This window comes from Camellia sinensis, unplaced genomic scaffold (genome assembly GCF_055761805.1).
Source record: "Camellia sinensis isolate YWXY unplaced genomic scaffold, ASM5576180v1 Unanchor11, whole genome shotgun sequence".
Classification (NCBI taxonomy): Eukaryota; Viridiplantae; Streptophyta; class Magnoliopsida; order Ericales; family Theaceae; genus Camellia; species Camellia sinensis.
The window spans coordinates 8,495,564-8,516,869 of NW_028128989.1; the positions used below are offsets into that span (position 1 = coordinate 8,495,564).

Here is a 21,306-nt window from a genome sequence, read left to right on the forward strand (position 1 = left end):
TTCGAAAAATATATAAAGATCCGCATGATAACAGTTACGAACTGGAATTGGATTGGCCAATCAATCTGAGTGGATCATGTACGTCAGAGGCGTAGGTCCCACTATGTAGGATGACGCCACTTTTTCTACGTGTTAACCGCACATTGGATTTCAGACTTAAAGTCTTGAGCTTCCTTGAGAAGAATCCATCAATTCTCTAAACTACCCTACCTTTTCGCCAATATCTCTCCCCGTGCCCTCTCTACTGCTTCCAAGTCAGCCGTAAGTCCTCCGGGCATAATTGGACAATAAAAATTTCAGTGGCAATTTCCGAAATTTCGGAGCAAAAACTCCATTTAAAACGCGGGTTCTCTGCTCCTTTCGCTCCCAAATCACCCACACTTTCCTCTCTCTCTCTCTCTCTCTCTTGCTCTCTCTGCTTCTGCTTCTGTTTCCATCTTCAAAAACTACATCACTGTGAATTTTCTTTGTTTCTCTTCCTATCTTTTACACTATATATTGTATATGTATACAGAAGCTCTTGTATATATATATATATAGTTCTCTCTCTCTCTCTCTGTGTGTGTATCTATTCATTCTCTCTCTAAATCTTGGGGATGGAGGTTTTGCCCTTGGAAGCTCTGCCGATAGGGTACCGATTTAATCCGACCGACGAACAACTCATCGATCACTTCCTTCGCTCCAAGATCACTGGCAATGAGGACGCTGTTCGTTTCATTCGAGAGGTTGATCTATGCAAATGCGAACCCTGGGAATTGCCTGGTAATTTGTTTTTTATTTTTTTGATATACTTGATTGAAAGCCCTAATTTTGTGTATTCATGTTTGCATTTTGGGTTTGTGTTTTGTTGATATCAGTACTTATTTAGGTATTTTGTGTGTGTGTGTGTATGTGTGTAATTGAAGGTATGTCGCTGATACCGACGAATGATGATGAATGGATCTTTTTCTGTCCCAAAGATCCCAAGAATAGAAAAGGAAAGCGATCGAACAGATCGACTAAGAAAGGGTTCTGGAAGGCGACGGGTAATGATAGGCCGATCAAGAGTGGGAATGGAACGACTAAGATTGGCACGAAGAAGAGTTTGGTGTTCCACACTGGGCGTGCTCCTAAAGGGAAGAGGACTAACTGGGTAATTCATGAGTACTGTGCAACCAGTAAAGAGCTTGATGGCTCTAATCCAGGACAGGTTCAGCCTTTTGATCTCTTTCTCTTTCACACATTTCTGTCAATTCTGTTTGATTTCCCTTTGATTTCTAATTTTTTCATGTCTTGGATTGTGGGCGGGCCTAGTTTTAAATAACAGTATTAGGAGACATATTCATATTGGTACTTACTGGAAATCGGATGTTTGTGGATTATATAAGATCCTTGGTCACAAATGAAAAATAAAAAAAACTTTATAGCAATGAGCTGGTACAAACCAGGCGATAGGTATGTGATTTTCATTCTAACTGGTATTTGTGCCCATTGGCTCAAATTTTGTTTCACTTTCTGTTGCTTTGGAACAAATTAATTTTGAAATGAGGTCCTTTTTGGACATCCTAAGAGACTCCTTTGATTGAGCTACCTTGAGGTGGAAAAGAAACAAAAAAATAGAGCGATTAGTTTGTTTCAGGCTTTTAGCTGAACATATGGAGTTTGTTTCTCAGAGTCTCAGATTACTCACAAGACATCTTGGAACAGTTATCTCAGCAATCTATGTCAAGAGCTTCTTGTATTCTCCCAAATGAAAAGTACACAGATTTTTCTGCAGCCCTTTTATAATTTTGGAGGGCATTGACAGCGTAGTTGATTTTTTTGAAGTCTGATTGATTAATTTTTTTTATTTTTAAATGTATTGTATCTTGTGGCTCTTTAGCCTGTAATTGATGAAAATGTGTTATACATTAATGTAGAACTTGTGTAATTAGAAATAATAATTATTATGATTTGCATTAAAAAATAACGTCCACATTATTCTTAGTTCAAACTGGTGCTTTGTTTCAATTTTTTGGTCTTTAGGTTGAAATTTTCCGCTCAGTTTTTTTTTTCCCTTTAGTTTTGTTTTGGAGATTCTGACTAAATCTGTGAATTATAATTCAAGTACTGGCTCACTTAATTCATTTTACCTACTTTTTGCCTTATGCAGGGTTCGTTTTTCCTGTTTAAGTTAATCAAGAAGCATGATAACAAGCTAGAAAGAAATCAGGATGAGAGTACTGAAGGTTTGAATTGCGATGAAGTTGAGGAGAATGTTTCTTCTCCTGCCACAGTTGTATCATTTATGCCATCAGAGCCGGTGACTCCTACGGTGCATGCCCAAGTTGAAAATCTACTGTCTAGTAGTAAGAGTTGCCTTGCTCAAAATTATGAGAGCTTCCATGATAGCTATGTTGCTGATGATGTGAGAACAGTTTATTTTTTAGCTTAATTCATTAACTATCTTTGTGGAGAGTATGAAATCACAGTCAAATTGTTTCTTATTTTTTCTTGAATGTTTCAGCTGGAATATGACCCAGAAGTGTCGAGACATCTTGTTGATCCGGAACAACCAGATTCCCTTGCCAAAATATTCTCCCCATTGCACTCGCAGATGCAGCCAAATCTTGAATCTATGCATGACTTGCATTGGCCCTTCTCGAACGATGTGGGTGACCATGGACCAACTGAACAGGGTTCTACTGAGTACTTTGCTTCAGTCCCAAGTGAGGCGCCTCTTTATAATTATCTTCTTCAGTTGGTCTCCAATAGCGACTCAGATGCAGAAGCGGCCCAGGAACAGGTAAGCTGAATGCTCTGAGAACCATTCAGCCCTTATGATTTTGTGAATTCTCAACTTAACGACTTCTGTGAAGTTTCCAGAATCCAACTCAAATGCCTTGAATTGCATAATTTTCATGATACTTGCATATGAAATTATTCTGCATTATTCTAAGTTCTTATATTTAGAAAATTAATGTCTTCCTGCACCCCAGGTTGATCCTGAGCAATTTGAGCCGAACAATGAGAGGACGGCTAATGTATTTATGGCAACGTCTGTTGAAGCTTATAGAACTCCTGATATATATATTAGCAATGATGAGCAGCAGAGGTATTTTCTCTTGCTAAAAAATGAGTTTCTTGAGCGATCTTTTGTCTCTGTTGCTTCTGCCAGTGACTAATCCTATGATTTGTTAAATAGTCCCGAAGGATCAAGCAGCAATAGCGATTCCATCGGCCATGGTGATACCTTTGGAACTGGAATCAATTTAAGGACTCGCCAACCACGTGATCAATCTAGTTTGAAAAACTTTGGGCCACAGGGAAATGCACCAAGAAGAATCCGGCTGCAGCAGAAACTTCAACTTCCATCATTTTTCTACAGCAAGTTTACAGGTTTGAGCTTCGAGGAAGAAAACCATGAAGCAAAATTAGTAGCGGCTAAGGTGAGAAGAAGTTTGCCAGCAAAGCTTGTGTACAGATTGTGATAATGCCTCTTCTTGGTTTGTAAACTCCATTTATATAATTGGCATTTTTTGCAGGCTGAAGAAGCCGGAGAAAAGCTTAGTGCTACTGATGATCCCGCTGCTGTCATAGATGCGTCCCTTTCCAAGTCCAATCAAGAGCACTTGAGGTATTTGGTTTGAGTAATGTTACATTGACCGTGTTGTTATGCCAGCTTATTTGTCACAGTGATGATATGTGATGTGTCATCACTGTATGACAAATAAGATAATATAACATGGTGATTGTAGTATTACTTATTTGGGTTTACTAGAAAATGAGTTTCTTGAGAAGTCGATTGTCTCTGTTGCTTATGCCAGTGACCAAGCTTGTGAATAGTGTTGAAGGATCAAGCAGTGTGGTCAGCATGTGTGATATGTCATCACTGTATGACAAATAAGATAATATAACATGGTGATTGTAGTATTTACTTATTTGGTTTTACTAGAAAACGAGTTTCTTGAGAAGTCGATTGTCTCTGTTGCTTATGCCAGTGACCAAGCTTGTGAATGGTCTTGAAGGATCAAGCAGTGCTGTCAGCAATGATGACTATGTAACGTCCCAACTTTTGGGCCGTTAATAAATTAAATAAATCTTAAATTTATAATTCCAAATAACTAATTGTTGGAATGTGTCTCACATTGTCTGGAGTTGCCCTATCTGTGTTGGTTATAAGACTCCAATTTTCCTTTCCTTAATACCTGGGTTTTAAGGAGAAGTGTTGGATGGGTTTTTCAATTTGGTATCAGAGCTTGGTTGGCTTTGTGACTGGTATGCCGTTTGTTCGGCTACTGTATGTTGTGGTTTAGGATGGTGTGTTGGAATGCGTCCCACATCGCCCCCTGGAGGTGCCCCATTTGTGCTGGTTATAAGGCTTTCGTTTCTCTCTCCTTAATACCTAGGTTTTAAGAAGAAGTGTGGATTAGACTTTTCAATTCTAATCAGGGTTTGTTGGAATGGTTATAAGGCTTCAGTTTTCCTATCCTTAATACCTAAGTTTTAAGGAAAAGTGTGGACTATTGTTTACAGCTTCATAAAAATTGAAACCAAATCAATCTATTTAAATCATGGAATCAATCCAATCCGAATCAAACTATTTAAACACGGTTGTTCATAAAGAAAAATCATATCACATTTTTTATTTCAACATTAATTTACCAATGAGTTTTTGAAACATAAACATGCATATTATTCTACTATTAACTTAAACAAAAAAATATATAAAAGGGTAGGATTTTATGCATCAGGTATATGGTATATATGTGGTTTAAGTTACATGCGGATTCAAAAATTTAGTCCAAATCTACTGGATTGGACTGGACCGGTTCAGATTGTGAATTTTTTGGATTCCTTGCTCAGTGTTAGTACAAATTGTCTCAAAAAAATAATATAGACAATTGTCTCCAAAAATAATTTATTGTGGTGGTCCCAAAGTTCTAACTCAAATAATCCCTTAGTACTGCAAATTTGGTCGCGACTAATGCTCTGCACTTGAAAAATAAATTAATTCGGGAAGTATACAATAAGAGAGAATGAAAAGGCTCGGATAGAAAATAAATCAACAGTAATCCATTAATTTACGACATTGCACAAATGATTCGATTTGAGACTATCAAGCAATTTATCAAATTGTACAAACAAATCAACTCAACATATGACAATTTGTCCAGGACTAAATACCCGGTCCTACTCAATATATGATTAGTGACTGACCTCACTCACTCTCATCCAAAAACAACCACTTATCCGAATATATTGGTTCAGACAATATTAGTAAGGTCTACTCGATCTATGTATAGACCATTTTCACGTCATTTAGTCAGACAAATTAACATCGTCAATACAGAATAATTTCACAGAATTTTATCAAATATTCAAAATAATCAAACGTATCAAACATAGAATGATTTCATAATATTTTATAGATTTTATTAAGTGGCTAGTATAACAAACGGAGTACAAATTACAAGTAACTAAAACAAAACTCTTTGCAAAGAAATTTAGAAGAAGTATATTGTATACCCACTCGAATTACCTCTAATCAATTTCCTCCATATCCTACACTTTAATCTGCTGATATTCACCATAAATCTCCAAAGGTAATTGATCAAAATTCTAAAGCATAATGTATCTAAGGATTGACAAAATTTACAATTCTCCTCTTTGTAAAATTGCTAACTCTCATTCTAAGCCCTTCCAATCTAAACTCTAAATTTACATCACAATTAGAGAGATAGAGATACGAATGGACTAAGAAGAAGAATAGAAAAAAAGCTCAATTTATAGAGAAAGAAATGGGGAGGGGTAGAAAATAATAATAATAATAAAAAAAAAAACCAAAAAAATTTTTTTTTTGAAAAGAATGAAAAAATGAAAAGACAAGAAATGGAGGGTTAAGGCATGGCATGGTATGGTATGGTATATGGTATATACCATGTATTGTATCAATCAAAATGACAAGGGTATGGGGAAGGGAATGGGATGGCCGACCATTTAAAGAATTTATTTATTTATTTCTTTTTCTTGGTAAGGAAGAAAGGATGGGAAATGAGAGTAAAAATATCTTTTCAAAAGAGATGAATAAAATAATGAGGTGAAGACAAAAAGAGTTAAAATAAATACATAAATATAAGAAAGTACGTTAAATTCTCATATAAAATCTCACTACCAAACTGCTATCTTAAATAATAAATTACGAATTCTTCTCATTAAAATATTTATACTTAAAAAATACGGGATTTTACAAACTATGTTGTTGACCATCTTATTTTTCATAGAGTGATGACATGTAACATGGTGATTGTAGCATTACTTGTTTGGGCTTACTAGAAAATGAGTTTCTTGAGAACTCTTTTTGTCGCTGTTGCTTCTGCCAGTGACCAATCTTGTGAATTGTTCAATAGTCCTGAAGGATCAAGCAATGCTGTCAGCAATGGTGATACTTTTGGAACTGGAATCAAATTAAAGACTTGCCTAACTCGTAATCAACCTAGTTCCAAAAGCCTGAGGCAGCAAGGAAATGCACCGAGAAAAGTATTCTGGCTGAAGAAGAAACTTCAAGTTCCATCGTTTTACCGCACTAATTTTAGAGATCTGAGCTACAAGGAACAAAACCATGAAGCAGAATTAGTAGTGGCGAAGGTGAGAAGTTTGTCAGTGAAGCTCGTGTACAGATTGTAATAATGCCTCTTCATGTATTGTAAACTCCACCTATAAATTGCATTTTTGCAGGCTGAAGAAAAGGAAAGTGTCAGTGCTGATCCAGCTGCTATTGTAGACGAGGGCCAGGATACATCCCTTACTAAGTCCAATAATGTCACAAAGTTGCTCAAGAACCGGCTTGGAATGTGAAATCCAGAAGGGATTTTCCAAGAGGCGGTGACAAAGAGGTTACCTGAGTCTTTGTAGGCTCCTCTAGCATCGCACTCCATTTTCTCATCTAGGCATATACTTGGTGTACTTTTGACTCTAGGTTTACCCATTGTTATTGTGGGTTTATTGAGATATCTTGAGTTTTGAAGTTAATTAGAGAAGAGAGCTTGTTGTGTGTATAATTTTGACCCCCTAGTTAATGTCTTAACGTTAGAATACAATGGATAGGGATGATCATTTTGCTTATGTTTATTTATGTTTTTTCTTCCTTCTATCTACTTGTTATATATACAACACCACTTGGTGACTTGGGATATATGTGTAATCTTCTGAAATGGAAGCCTTCTTGTACATGATGTGACTGGAAAATGTGATTTGTGTGTTGGAAAATGAATTGTGGCCCTAAAAACAGTGGCCCTAATGGCCCTAATTTCCTTTTCTGGATAAGTTTGTTTTTTTTTTCTTTTTTTTTTTGCCTTGTTTTTTTTTTGTTGCCTTATATGGAAATTTAGGGCCATTAGGGCCACTAAATTTTGAGCTACCAACCAAAACCGTTGTGTGTTTAGGTTGTAGCCAAGTTTGGTAAACCTTATTGGGTGTGGGTCACTTCAAATATTTTTTTTCTCTGTCCATCTAATTTGATTTCTCGCCCAAGGTGGGTCAATTTTTGTTAACATTTATTTTGCGGCGTCCACATTTTATTGTTTTTGTTTACAGAGAATACAGTTATCATGTTTATGTTTATTTTTGGTTAAAATGAAAATTAAAACATGTTTGATACACAATTGTTTTCAAAACAAGGGAAATGAGTGGTGGAGGTGGCTGTTGGCTGCCAAAAACGGTGAGCAGAGGTGTATTCTGGCTTTCGGATCGTGGGCTGGCTGCCTCTCACTGAACTATGGGCAAGCTGACAGGCTGCACTGGTAGGTCAGGCCATATTCAAAACTGGCCTTATTTGCTTTGAGAGATTGGACTAGGGATTGGATTTATTATTATGGGGAGGGCTATTGAAATTATGTTTGTTTGTAGAAATAGCCATTAGACTGTAGTTTCATGGGATTAGAAATACCCTCCAGTGAGGGGACTAGCAATCCCATGTGGGAAGATGGTATTCAAACCTATCTCATGAGATTAGAGATGAAATAATTATTTTGTCCCTCATTTTACAAAAATAATTTAATATTAAAATAATTTTTAATATAAAAATAAAATAGTATAATAATATACATAAAACAATCTATTAAAATAATATAATACCAGAATATAATTTTTAATATTAAAATATATCAAAAATACTAAGAGTATTTATGAAATTTTATAGGGTAAATTACATATACCCCCTCGAGATTTGGCCAAATTACAAATATCTCCCTGAGTTTTGAGAAATTATAAATTTTTCCCTGAATGCTATATTTGCATAACAAATTAAGGGGTAATTTGTTATGAAATTTAAACCTCAGGGGGCAAATTTTTATGAAAATACAAATTTTAGGGGGCGGGATGTAATTTTTGAAACCTCAGGGGTATCTGTAATTTAGCCAAACCTCAAGGGAGGTATATGTAATTTGCCCAATTTTTATATAACTAATCTTATTATAGAATGATAAAACAAACATGAATTCTTACTAATTCGGTGATTATCAAACAAATATAATTTTTTTAATCTTCTTACTAACAATCTTTATATTAACAATTTCATCATTAATAACACCTACATTAACAATTTCACCCCATCTATATGTAAAAAACAAACGGGTTGTAAACCCAAACCCACTATATTGCAAACCTCATTCAGGCCAAGCTGATGTGCTTGAGATATATTAGTTTGTGACATAGGGAGTTGGGCCAAGTAAAAGGCAGTGGAGTCTGTAGGGTCTGGGCTGGGCCTTTGAATCAAATAATAAGTCTTGCTTCTAAATGCCGGGTGATTATTCGATAATTTGATAGCACGGTCATGTAATATTTATATGATTGATGGAAAAAATAGATTATTAATTATTTATATTGCGTGATTGAATAATATAACGAAATATAATGAATAATGATTAGTGAAGTAGTAAGATCATATGATATTTCCGGACTATTATTTAATTGCCTAACTTTTTGGAGACATTTTTGTATGAAGCTTAGGGGTAGTTTAGACAGTTTTACAACGAGCAGGCTGAAAGCTCCAAGTGGAAAAATCAATGTGAGTTTGCCATGTGCCGTCATCCTATCCAGTGGGCTACACGACTGGCTGACGTAGGCAAGCATTTAGGGAAAATTATTCAATATATTATGAGACACACCACTTTTATGTCGAAATTTTAAGAAATAAAATGTTAAGTCTCAATGTTGGTGGTTGAGAAGGAGATTTTATGTGAACTAGGGCCGAGATAGGCCCAGATATTGTAATAGACCGATCTGTGGGCCGTAGTGAAAAGGGCTTCTCAGCTGGACCTTGCTTCTGTGAGCTTGGTCCGGAGTAATGGCAATTAGCTCGGTCTATGTATTCTGAACTGAGGTATGGGCTTCGCGTAGCATGGTCCCATGTTGTAAAAAAGCTGGGTAGAGGTACTTTGAACCGAGCTACCTAAATAAGTGGGCTTAGCGGTTAGCTTAGGTATTGATGAGAGAGGATGCCAGGCTTGGTATAGCTCGGCCAAATGCTATCCAAGTTATTGCTTAAGTGTATGACCGAGGTAATATAGCTCGGCTAAGCCGTGGCAGCCCAAACAAAGGAGGTAACCATCTTACTTGGTTGGCGGAAAGTATAGCAGCCCAAACAAAGGAGGTAACCATCTTACTTGGTTGGCTGAAAGTATATTGTTATAATAGACATTCTTCATTTGAGCTTAAGACTTCTAGGAGGGCTCTGCTTAGGAGAGTAGAGTCCTACTAGGATTGTGCAAAACCATCTCACTTGGTTAGTAGTGAGTAGGGTGTGTGATTCTTAGGAGGACTTTACATTGGAAAAAAAGAGTCCTACTAGGATTGTATAACGTGGAATCTATAAAAGTTCATAGTAAGACCTATGAACAGGTATCACAATTTTCATCCTAGAATACACAGAGCTTTTGTGTCTATTGTCTATTCGTTGACTTAGGCGTCGGAGAGGTTTCCGGCACACACCTTCCGGCTAGCTCATGTTTGTGTTTTCAGGTGACAAAGCGACGACGTTTGGAGGAGTGCAAACTTGATCAACAGAATTATACGAGAAGATTATTTCGTGCTCGTACAATTGGCACCGTCTGTGGGAAATTTCACAAAGAACGAAACCCCTTGATCAAGTTTTCCTCTCTAGTTGAAAGCAATAGGGACAATGAAGACTTGCCATAATTTGTTGTTGATGGGGAGACCTTGGAGGGAGGTGGGAGGCGCGAAGGTTTACCTCCTATCCCACCCATGGCGGATTGAGAACCCCAGCGACAAAACTCCCGGAGGGACACAAGGGAGAGACGGGGCACTAGCCCCCGTCGCTCTCAAAGTCCTGAAAGGCAAATGTGGAGGTTTGATTCTCAAGTTCTGGAGGATCGCGTGAGGGAGCAAGATGAGCTAATAAGGAGATGGCGGCAGACATGGAGACAATGATGCACCAGATAAAAGGAAAAGGGGTGGAGACAGGAGAGGGGCGCAAATACAACACACCCCTTCGCCACTCGGAAGATTGTGACAGGAATACCACACCATCACTAGCAGAAAGTAGGAGCCTTAGAACAGGCAACACCCAATCAAGGACTTCCAGGACTCGACATTCCAGGTCTTAGAGAACGAGGACTGAAAGGTCGTATACAGAGAGAAGCAGCTATTACCCCTCACATACGCACCAGACGACTTCTAGGCACACGGAGTTGCCTAGGTCAGCGGACTTACGGACAGTGCTGGAGGAGAGGGCCCGTTGGAAGGAAGACACCAGTCCTCGCGACCCTTGCAGGGTTTCAGCCCTACAGTGATTGGCCCCTAGGACACGTAGGAGTGTCGAGATAGCGATGCCAATGTTGTGCCTTGCTTACGAACCAGCAGATAAAGTATTAGCAAGGTTACAAAGCTCGCCGTTCGTTCCGGCAATGGAGAACGCACCACTACCTTCAGGCTTCCATCAGCCCAAACTTACTATTTATGAAGGGAAGTTAGACCCCTATATGCACTTAAGCCACTTTCGCTAGGTTATGACAGTATACCGGCGAAACGAAACTCTAATGTGCATCCTGTTCCCATCCAACCTTTGCGACCTAGGTCTGACCTGGTTCGAAAAGCTGCCGAAGGGCAGCATAGCCTCATGGGCACAGTTGGTAAAAGCGTTCGTAACAAGATTCAGAATGAATACCAAAACACTAGTAGAGATTAATCAGCTACTCTCCATTAACATGGGCGAAAAGGAGACATTGAGGTCTTACAACAGTCGTTATTGAGAAACCTTCAACCAGATTGGGGATTGCCCTACAAATCTCACCATCGCACAATACAAAGGGTTCTACCAGTCGGAAACAAATTGAGGGACTCAATTACTATGATGCCACCCCTCACGATGGAAGCCCTAATGGAGAGGGTACATCAACATATCCGAGTAGAAGAAGATAGCGTCCGTGCTAAAGCAAAATCTGGCAAAACAACGTTGCCAGATAAAAAAACTACAGCGAAAGTCAACGCGGTGGAGCAAGCAAGCAGAAATGGGCGAGGCAGGCGAGCCAACAGAGAGGACCCAGAAAAGAAGAAGTTAAGAGTCCGCAATGCCATCACCACCGTATTCAATAAACCTATCTATCGGATTCTTAGCGAGATGCGTAACGAACCCTTCGTTCGGTGGCCATCCAAGTTGGGAGAAGCACAAAGAGGCTATGATGAGAGGTCACGCTGCACCTTCCATGATGAAAAGGGAAACCGCACTGAGAATTGCACACCACTAAGGCAACATCTAGAAGAGTTAGTGGCCGCTGGACACTTGGACCAGTATATAGAAGAGGGAACACAGCCAGCTCCACAGGACCCCAACAAACCAAACGGGATGCTGGTCGACGGTCCACCCTAAGGCGTAATCAACGTCATACATGGAGTCGTCGAACCTGAGTGGGTATGTGAGCTCAGGGGGATGATTAAAAAGGCTGAGCACTTGAGAGAGGTACTAAGTGCATAACCAATCGTGAAAAAGGGCAGAACAGAAGCCACGAATGTCATATCTTTTTCAAACAAAGACTTAGCAAGGCTGCATTGCCCTCACAACGACGCACTGGTGGTGACGTTGCGCGTCAAAAAATTCAATATCAAACGGATCCTGATCGACCAGGGAAGCTCATGCGAGATAATGTACTATGAGACCTTCAAACAACTGAAATTAGAGGACAAAGACTTGGCTCCTGCGACATCTCCACTCGTCGGTTTCAACTCAATGCCAGAATGGCCAGTGGGTAAAATAATCCTTCCAGTCAAGGCAGGAATCGTGATGAAACAGGTGGAATTCTGGGTATTGAAGGTCCCATCCACCTACAACATAATCTTGGGAAGGGCATGATTGCATGCCATGCGCTCAGTAGCGTCAACCTACCATTAGGTAGTACGATTCCCTAATGAAACCGGTGTGATTGAAGAAGTCTTAGGATACCAAATCATGTCGAAGCAATGTTTCGTCACAGTAAACGACAGCCGTGTCGCGAAAGGATTCGTCCAGATGGTAGAAGAGCTAGAAAGCAACGAATTGTTTGCAAATGTCGACAAAGCAGTAGAGCAGAAGGCAGTGAAGGACTCGATTGAGGTAAGGATAGATGAAAGAGACCCAGAAAAATTCTTTTTGCTCGGCTTGTCTTTATCCAGCACTGAGAGAACTGAGATTATGGAATTCTTAATCTCAAACATCGAAGTGTTCGCCTGGACACCATACGAAATGCCTGGCATTGACCCTAAGTTCATCTGTCACCAATTTGATGTCCACCCAAATGTCAGGCCAATTATACAGCGCACTCGCAGGTCAGCACTCCACCACGCAGAGATAGTGGCGGAGGAAGTGGGAAACCTGCTGGAGGCAGAAGCCATCAGAGAAGTGAACTATCCTAGGTGGATCTCTAATACTGTGGTAGTGCCAAAGAAAAATGGAAAATGGCGTGTTTGCGTGGACTACAAAACAGTCAACAAGGCATGCCTAAAGGACAGTTTCCTCCTACCACGAATAGACCAATTGGTGGACCTAACTGCAGGACATAATCAACTTAGCTTTCTTGAAGCGTATAGAGGTTACCATCAGATCGCTATGTATGAGCCAGACCAGGAGGTCACATCTTTTACGACGCCTAGAGGACTGTACTGTTACAAGGTCATGCCCTTTGGCCTAAAGAACGCAGGGGTAACATTTCAACAGATGATCACCAAAATGTTTAAACCTTTATTAGGCAGAACAATGGAGGCTTACATAGATGACATGGTTGTCAAAAGCAAGGATGAAAATGACTATCTCAGGGACCTAGATGAAATGTTCCAAATTCTGAAGAAGAACAAGTTACGCCTGAATGCATCCAAGTGTGCATTCGGTGTAGGATCAGGCAAATTCCTAGGCTTCCTGGTAACCAACCGAGTTATAGAAGCTGACCCTTCTCAAATCAAGGCAATCCAGGAACTTGAGAGGCCTAACACAGTCAAAGAGGTATAGCATCTCACTGGCCTAGCAGCCATACTCAACCGATTCATAAGTCGATTGTCAGATAGATGTCGACCATTCTTCCAAGCTTTGAAAGCCAAATTTGAGTGGGATGAAGAATGCGACCGTGCCCTAGAGAGACTGAAGAAGTACATGACCTCTCCTCCATTATTAGTAACCCCAGTACCAAGAGAAGAGCTCTTCTTATACTTGGCGGTTTCACAGCATGTGGTCAGCGTAGTGTTGGTCATAGCGGAAGGAATCCAACACTTGCCTATCTTTTATGTTAGCAAAACCTTGTTGTACGTTGAAACAAGATACCTACCATTGGAAAAGCTGGCCTTAGCTTTGATGATGGCCTTAAGGAAATTGACGCATTATTTCCATGCCCACACCATAATCGTCCTAATAGCTTTCCCATTAAAGACCTTGTTTGAGAGGGCAGACTTTTCTAGACGAATCTTGAAATGGGCAGTAGAGCTGGGACAGTTCGATATCAACTTTCAACCCAGAACAACAATAAAAACCCAGGCTTTGACAGACTTTGTGGCTGAGTTCACACCAGGAAGCCATCACATCTGCCCAGTTGACTTAACCGATACAACCGAAATCGGGATGGAAAGTGCCGCAGGAACTACACAGCCCCTAAAACAAGATGCCCACCTACATTCCAGGCCATACAGAATTGAAGACAAGAAGGAAGGGGCAAACCATGCTATGCCTAGCAAGGACTCATCAACAAGTAAAAACTTGGGGTAGTCTGATAGTGAAGAGCAAACCCCAATAGCAGGCATGGACTTAGAAGAAAACATCAACAACACACATGACCTCAAGACATCATCCGACCCCTCTACTTGCTGAAAACTATTTGTCGGAGAAATGTGGAAACTCTTCGTGGATGGAGCATCCAGTAGGCACGATGTAAGACTTGGGATAGTCCTCATCTCACCATATGGCCTAATAGTGGAACAAGCAATTAACCTTGGCTTCCCAGCATCAAACAATGAAGCGGAGTATAAAGCACTGTTAGCAAGCCTAAAATCAACACTTTTCATGAAGGCCACCGAGCTAATGGTTTACAGTGACTCCTAGCTGGTAGTAAACCAAATTTCAAGTGACTATGAGGCAAAAGATGAGAGGATGGCTAAGTACCAAGTATTGGTCAGAAAAGAGGTCATGAAGTTTGAAGTAGTTCGGATAGAGAAAATCGGCCGAGAAGAAAATAGTAGAGCAGATGAGCTGGTAGGTTTTGCATCAATGGCAGATATATCTATCCCACATCCATTACTGATCGACTTCCTACCCAGACCAAGCATTAAAGAACCTAAAGTAGCTGAGGTATGTTGTGCCGAACTAGGCCCTTCATGGATGGATCCCATCATACTATTCTTAAAAGATGGCAACCTACCTAAAGAAAAGAAAGAGGCCAACAAAATTAGAGCAAAATCACAGCGATTTTGGCTCTCTCCATCATTAGCGTAATACAAAAAATCCGTCATAGGACCTTACTTGAAATGTGTCCATCCCAACAAGGTCGAGACATTTTTGTTCGAGATACACGAAGGCACATGCGGAAGCCACCAAGAGGGAAAATCATTAGCGTATAAAGCAATTTTGCAAGGATATTAGTGACTATACATAAAAGCAGATTCTGAGAAGTACGTCAAAAGATGCGAGGAATGTCAGAAGTTCGCACACCAGATACACCAACAAACCAGAGAGCTTCTACCATTAACTAGCCCATGACCCTTCGCAATGTGGGGCCTGGATATAGTGGGACCACTCCCAATAGCACAAAACAACAGAAAGTTCTTTCTCGCAGTAACAGGCTACTTTACAAAGTGGGTAGAAACCGAAGCACTTGCATCAATAAAGGAGAAAGATATCAAGAAATTCGTCTGGCAAAATATCATTACCCGATTCGGCATACCCAAGGCCCTAATATCTGACAACGGCACCCAGTTTGATAGCAAAATCTTCAAGGGCTTTTGCGAGAAATACAAGATAGAATTCTATAACTCTGCACCGGCATACCCTCAAGCGAATGGCCAAGCAAAAGCATTAAACAAAGTTGTCTTAGATGGTTTGAAGAAGAGGTTAGAAAGGGCCAAAGGCAAATGGACTGAGGAGCTTCCTCATATTTTATGGGTCTACCGCACCACACCTCGGCGATCAGCTGGAGAAACGCCTTTTTCCCTAGCCTATGGCATGGAAGCAGTAATCCCACTAGAAATAGGCCTCCCTACTATTAGAAGTGAAAATTTTGACCCAGACTTGAATGAAGAAGCTATAACCTTGGAACTCGACCTTACAGAAAAAAGAAGGGAAAAAGCTCTAGTTCACTGCCTCATACTAGTAGGAGCTATCCAAAAAAATATAACAAGACAGTATATCCAAGGCAATTCAAGATTGGGGATAAGCTATTACGCAAAGTAGTGGGCAACACTTTGGTACTTGGAGATAGCAAGGTAGGACCTAACTGGGAAGGACCATACAAAGTAGTTGGTCTAGTAGGAAAAGAAGCATATCACTTGGGAAGATGGAGACGACAAGGCTATTTCCAGGCCATAGAACACTATCAATCTCAAACTATTTTATTTTTAGTTTTTAAATACTTGTAATTTTTCCTTTTTCAAATAAAAGAAGTAGTTTTTAGCATTATTCTTTCTATTGTAAAAATTGTTCTTAGTCATTGCCAGCAAAGGGCAATCAGGAAGTTTGGCAGGAATAACCAAACATGTAGTTCTCTTCAGCCGAGATCAGGATTTAGATTGAAGAAAGTTGGCTAGAATAACCAACACTTAGCTCTCTTCAGCCCAGATCAAGATCTAGGCTGAAGAAGGTTGGCTGGTGTAGACACCCCATTTTTGATTGACCTTAAGACATAGACGTCATCGATTGAGCGCTTGGTGATAGTGCATGTTGTGCTCGTTTCGAGGTTTCGGAGTTTTGGCTGAGAGCCTTGCCTTTGGACCTCTGAACTCTTTGTGTTTTGGCTCAGTTTGCACACCAAGCCTTGTTTTCCTTGCCTGAGGGAAGAAGAGGTCTTGTAGACCACTATTTTGTGGTCGTAGACCACTTTTCCCGCTTGGAGACTAGTTTTCGATTTTCGAAGCCTTCAGTCGCATGCCTTGTCTCGGGACCGCTTAACATTCTCCGTTTGGCGTGATTTTTGAACCACACCTTGTTTCCTTGGCCTAGAGGGCCACTGTGGTTTGGGAGACCACTTTTGTGATCGTAAACCACTTTTGGTGCTTGTCAGCTAGTTTTCGAGGCTCCCGGCTGTGCGCTTTTTCTCCCGAGCTTTCGTCTTACATCCGTTTTGGTTTGTTTTTGGTACAAAATTTGTTTTCCTTGTTTGGAAGGTGGTACAAGGGTAGGAGACCAATTATTCCCCTTGGAGACCACTTTTCTTCCCGCCAGCCAATTTTCTGGCCGGGAAACTGGTTTGCTTGGTCTTTGGACCATCTTTTTTGGCCGGCCACCACTCCACTGCGTTGTCTTCATGCTTTAGACCATCTCCTACCATGGCCGACCAGTTGTCTTCTTGGGAGACCACCTGAAGTGGTCGGCCGACCACTTTAACTAGCTGGCCGACCACTTCAAGTGGTCGGTTGCTTTTTGTCACCTTTTGGAGATATTTGGGCCAGCTGGTACAGCTGGAGAGCACTTGAACCATCCTCCATACACGTGTATGGAGGGATGGCCTTGAGCCTTAGCTTCTTCAAAAAGCTTAAGCTTTTGTTCTCTATAACAGGGAGGCTCCCCCTCCCTCCTCCAGGTTCAGCTTTTTGGGTTGGAGAGTGATAAATACACCTTTATCTCTATATCTCTCTTTTTTCTTCATTTTGTGCCTTTAAAGTGTAGTTTTGTCATACTTTAACACACAAACACACACTCAAACACCATACTCTTGGAGCTGAGGTCCCTTGAGGTTGTTTTTGAAGCTTTTGGACTGGTTTTGGATCAAAAAGGGTGCTGGAGTTGCAGCCTTGAAGGTGGTCATCAAGGGTGAGAAACTAACCTCTTAAACCCCGATTCTTGCTTAAGCTTTTGAACCTATTTTCATGATGTTTTAAGCTTAACTCTTAACTACAAAAAGTTCTGATTTTTGGTCCTTAAGATCTTTGTTTAAGGTCAGTTTTGTGTTGGGGGTTGTCTACCCCCTCTTAGGCCTTGTTTGGCCTTGCTTTTGTGCCTTCTTTGTGAGCTTTTGGGACCACCTTGTTTTGACCTTTTCACCACTGAAACTTAGAGGAATTTCAATAGTGGAAGTGGTGTTTCGAGGTCCCAAATAGGAGAGAGTCATCCCCTCTCCTTATGTCTTGAATACTTGTCTTGAATGCCTCATGTGTGAGCATGTTTGTTAAGTTTATGTTGGTCATATCTTAGCTTGTATTTAGGCTTATTTTGCTAAGATATACCACTGTTTTTATTTGGTTTTGTTACTCCATGCATGCCTAATACACTTGTAGTGTAAATCTCTTAAACTAGCTTTGTATGCTTCATGAAGTAGCATGTCATTCTAGCTTGATTTGAGTCCATTTCAGCATGTTCTTGGTGTTGTTTTTCCATGTCATACCTCTGTTAAGGTTTGATTTGATTGGTCTTTGCATGCTTCATGCACTTATAGTGCAATTTTATGAAATAGCTTAACATGCATCATGCTTTAACATGTCATTCTAGCATGATTTTGCCTTAACTCTAAGAAGTTTTTGTCCATGTTTTGGCATGCTCTAGCTTTGATTTGTGTTGTTTTGGTCATGCATGACTTGCTTTGTATAGCCATAGTGCATTCTAGCTTGTTTGCTTTGTGTATCAAGTCCACTAGCATGCTTTACTTGGATTATTTGAATGATTTGACATAATTTATTATGTGATTTCAGTTCATATTCCATGGTCATACACTTGCATCTTTCACTCATTCAATGCGTTGGAGGGTTTGCCCTTTTATACCTTAACATGGGTCATTGCGTATGCCTTCATGCCTAAGCTTGCGAGCTATCATTTCAGTGTTTATTTGGGATTATTTTGCCATGATATAACTTTGATTTTTATTGGTTAAGTCATCCTATGCTTGGTCTTAATAGGTATAGTGTAATCCACCTTATTTGCCTTGTATGCATCATGCCTTATGCCCTTCATGCTAGCTTGTTTTGGCTTCCTTCTATTCATGTTTTAGTATCATTTTGACATGTTCTAGGACTATTTTGGGTTGCCTTTGCCATATCCTTCATGCTTTGTATAGCTGTAGTGCAATTGGCCTTGCTAGCTTTGTGTTTTGATGACTCATGCATACTATCTTTGAGCTATTTAGATGATTCAACATCATTTAATACTTCATTTCAGAGCTTATAGCATTGCCAAGTTCCCATTTCTTTCATGTTTTGAATGCCTTTAAGTGTTGTGCATTGTTGTCTTACTTATGGCCTAGCATGTATGCCATCTTGCCTAGGCCTTTGAGCCCCTAACTTAGCATGTTTTGGTCCATGTTTAGACCTATTTCAGCTCTGTTTGTGGTTGGTTCATGCATATTTGCCATGTATTGCATGCCTCCTTTGTAGTCCTCTTTACTAGCTTCATGCTTTAAGGACCTTTACATGCTATGCTTGCTTTGTTTGAATGATTTGGCATCATTTCATACCTTGTTTCAGTGGACTTAGTGTTGTTACACTTCCGCATTTGTCACTCTTTGAGCACTCTTAAGAGTTGTGCTCTTAGGCCTAGTTAAATGGCCAATGCATTGCGCATGCATGCCTTGCCTTTTGTGCCTTGGTTTTGATGTTAATGGCCACTGATTTGGGCATGACCGAGGTCTGCCCATTTTGGTTTAAGTCCATCGAGCATTGTATATGCCATGTTGTTCATTGTATTGTGTATGCCATGTTTATTTGCATTGTGTATGCTAGTGTAGACACCCCATTTTTGACCGTCCTCAAGACTTGGACGTCACCGGTCGAACACTCGGTGATTATCCATGTTTGTGTTTGTTTGGAGTTCCCGGAGGTTTTGGCTCGCGTGCCCTACCTCAGGATCTCCGAACTTGATCGTTCAGTGTCCGGTTTTGCACCGAACACTTGTGTTTTGCCTTGGAAGGGCAGGGTAGGGCTTGTAGACCATCCCCACCCACCACCGGCATTGGCTTGAGGCCACCGGCTGGTTTTTGTGGCCACCGGCAATATAGTTTGCCGGCCGGCACTATTTGTTGCCGGTCAGCACTATTTGTTGCCGACCGGCACTCCTTTTGGCCAAGATGGCATTTTTTGCCGGCCGATTGCTGTTCATCTGCTTTTGCAGATATTTTAGGACAGCTGTATTACTTTTGCTCCCCTCCATACACGTGTATAGAGGGATCTCCCTCTTGCAAAGCTTGTCTTGTAAGCTTTACAAGAGGCATATAGAGAGAGCTCTCTCTAAGGCAAGAGAAGAGGCTTGAGACATTTTTGAGAGAGAAAATACAGAGGAGAGCTCTGGTTTTCTAGGGTTAGGGTTAGACATACACAACCTATCTCTCTTTCCCTCTCATTTTGCACACTAGGTGTTTTGTGTCTCACTATTGCACACAAACACCTAGTGTTTCACCTTCCTCTTGGAGCTGAGGTTCTAAAGAGTGTGTTTTGAAGTTTTTGTCTTGGATTCAAGCTCAAGGAGGCCATTGGAGCATCTTTGTTGAAGAAGGCATCAAGGGTGAGATTCTAGTCCTTTTTTTCCCATTTTTGCATCAATTTTCTACTAGTCTTAGAGCTGTTTTTGTGATTATTGTATAACATAAAAAAGTTCTGTTTTTAGGCCCTCTTTATTGTTTATTAAGAGTGTTTTGTTGTTTGAGGGTTGTTGACCACCCTTAGGCCTCAAAAGGCCTCTTTTTGGACCATTTTGTGCTAGCTCCGGGATTTTGGTGTTGAGGTCTCTTCACCACTGAAATCTTGAGGGATTTCAGTGGTGAAGATGATGCTTTGAAGTCCCAAGAAGGAGAGGGCCACCCCCTCTCCTTGTTGTCCTTGAAAAGGGCATATTTTGGCCTCTTAAGGAAGCCTATGCTTGAGTGTGTGTTGAGCATGTTTGGTTTGTTTTTCATGCTTATATGTCCATGATATAACATGATTTAAAGTTGGTTTTGGAACTCCATGCATGCTTAGCATAGTTGCCATGTAATGCCTTATTTGTGCCTTAACATGTTCTAGGTTGTTAGCCTTTGTTGGAGCATGTTTTAGGCTTGTATTTGTGAAGTTTATGTGCTTATTTTGCCATGTTTTAGCTCTGTCCATAGTCGTTTGGGTTGATCTTTGCATGCAATATATAGCTCCTTTGTATTTAGGCTTGTTGGCCTTGAGTATGTGCATGTGTAGCATGCCATCTTTGCATTGTTTTGGTGATTTGGGATCATTCTACATGTCATTTCAGTCCCATTTCCATGCTTGTTTGATTACCTTGCATGCCTCTTTAATGCTTTGAAAGCATGTGTTGCAATGCTCCATGTTTTGGCCATGGTGTATGCCTTTGAATTTGGGCCATTTAGATGCCATCTAAGTAGTCCTTTAGCTTTGTTTTAACATGCTAAACCTCTGATTTTGGTCCTTCTTTGCATGCCTTGTTTGGTCTTGTTAAGTGTAGTTCAATGCCTCATTGATTTGCTTTGAACACTTAGGCCTTTTGGTGCATGCTTGGCTTGATTTGTTACTTGGTTGGGCACCATGTATTAGCATGATTTCCAGAGCTTATGTTGCATGATACTTGCTCATGTTTGCCTCTTTCAAGCGTGCTTGAATGTTGTTTGCTTTGTGCTTAAGTGTTGGCCCTTATGTGCATGTGTGTGTGCATGCCATTTAGCCCTCATTTTATAGCATTATGGCCACTGTTTTAGG

At 40.3% G+C, this 21,306-nt stretch overlaps 1 protein-coding gene across 2 annotated transcripts; it reads left to right on the top strand.

The window, feature by feature from the left end:
• The first annotated feature begins 203 nt into the window (after positions 1-203).
• Positions 204-7,188, top strand: LOC114257142 (NAC domain-containing protein 62). Of its 2 annotated transcripts, none has more exons than XM_082911345.1 (9): positions 204-762; positions 906-1,189; positions 2,132-2,386; positions 2,486-2,764; positions 2,958-3,073; positions 3,164-3,407; positions 3,504-3,595; positions 6,342-6,606; positions 6,697-7,188. In XM_082911345.1, exons 1-9 carry the CDS (start codon positions 597-599, stop codon positions 6,814-6,816), a joined length of 1,821 nt encoding a protein of 606 aa, XP_082767471.1. In that variant the 5' UTR covers positions 204-596; the 3' UTR covers positions 6,817-7,188. The 2 variants fall into 2 exon arrangements, with proteins under 2 accessions (XP_082767471.1, XP_082767472.1); XM_082911346.1 differs by having other exon boundaries at positions 253-762; positions 6,369-6,606.
• Positions 7,189-21,306: the final 14,118 nt, after the last annotated feature.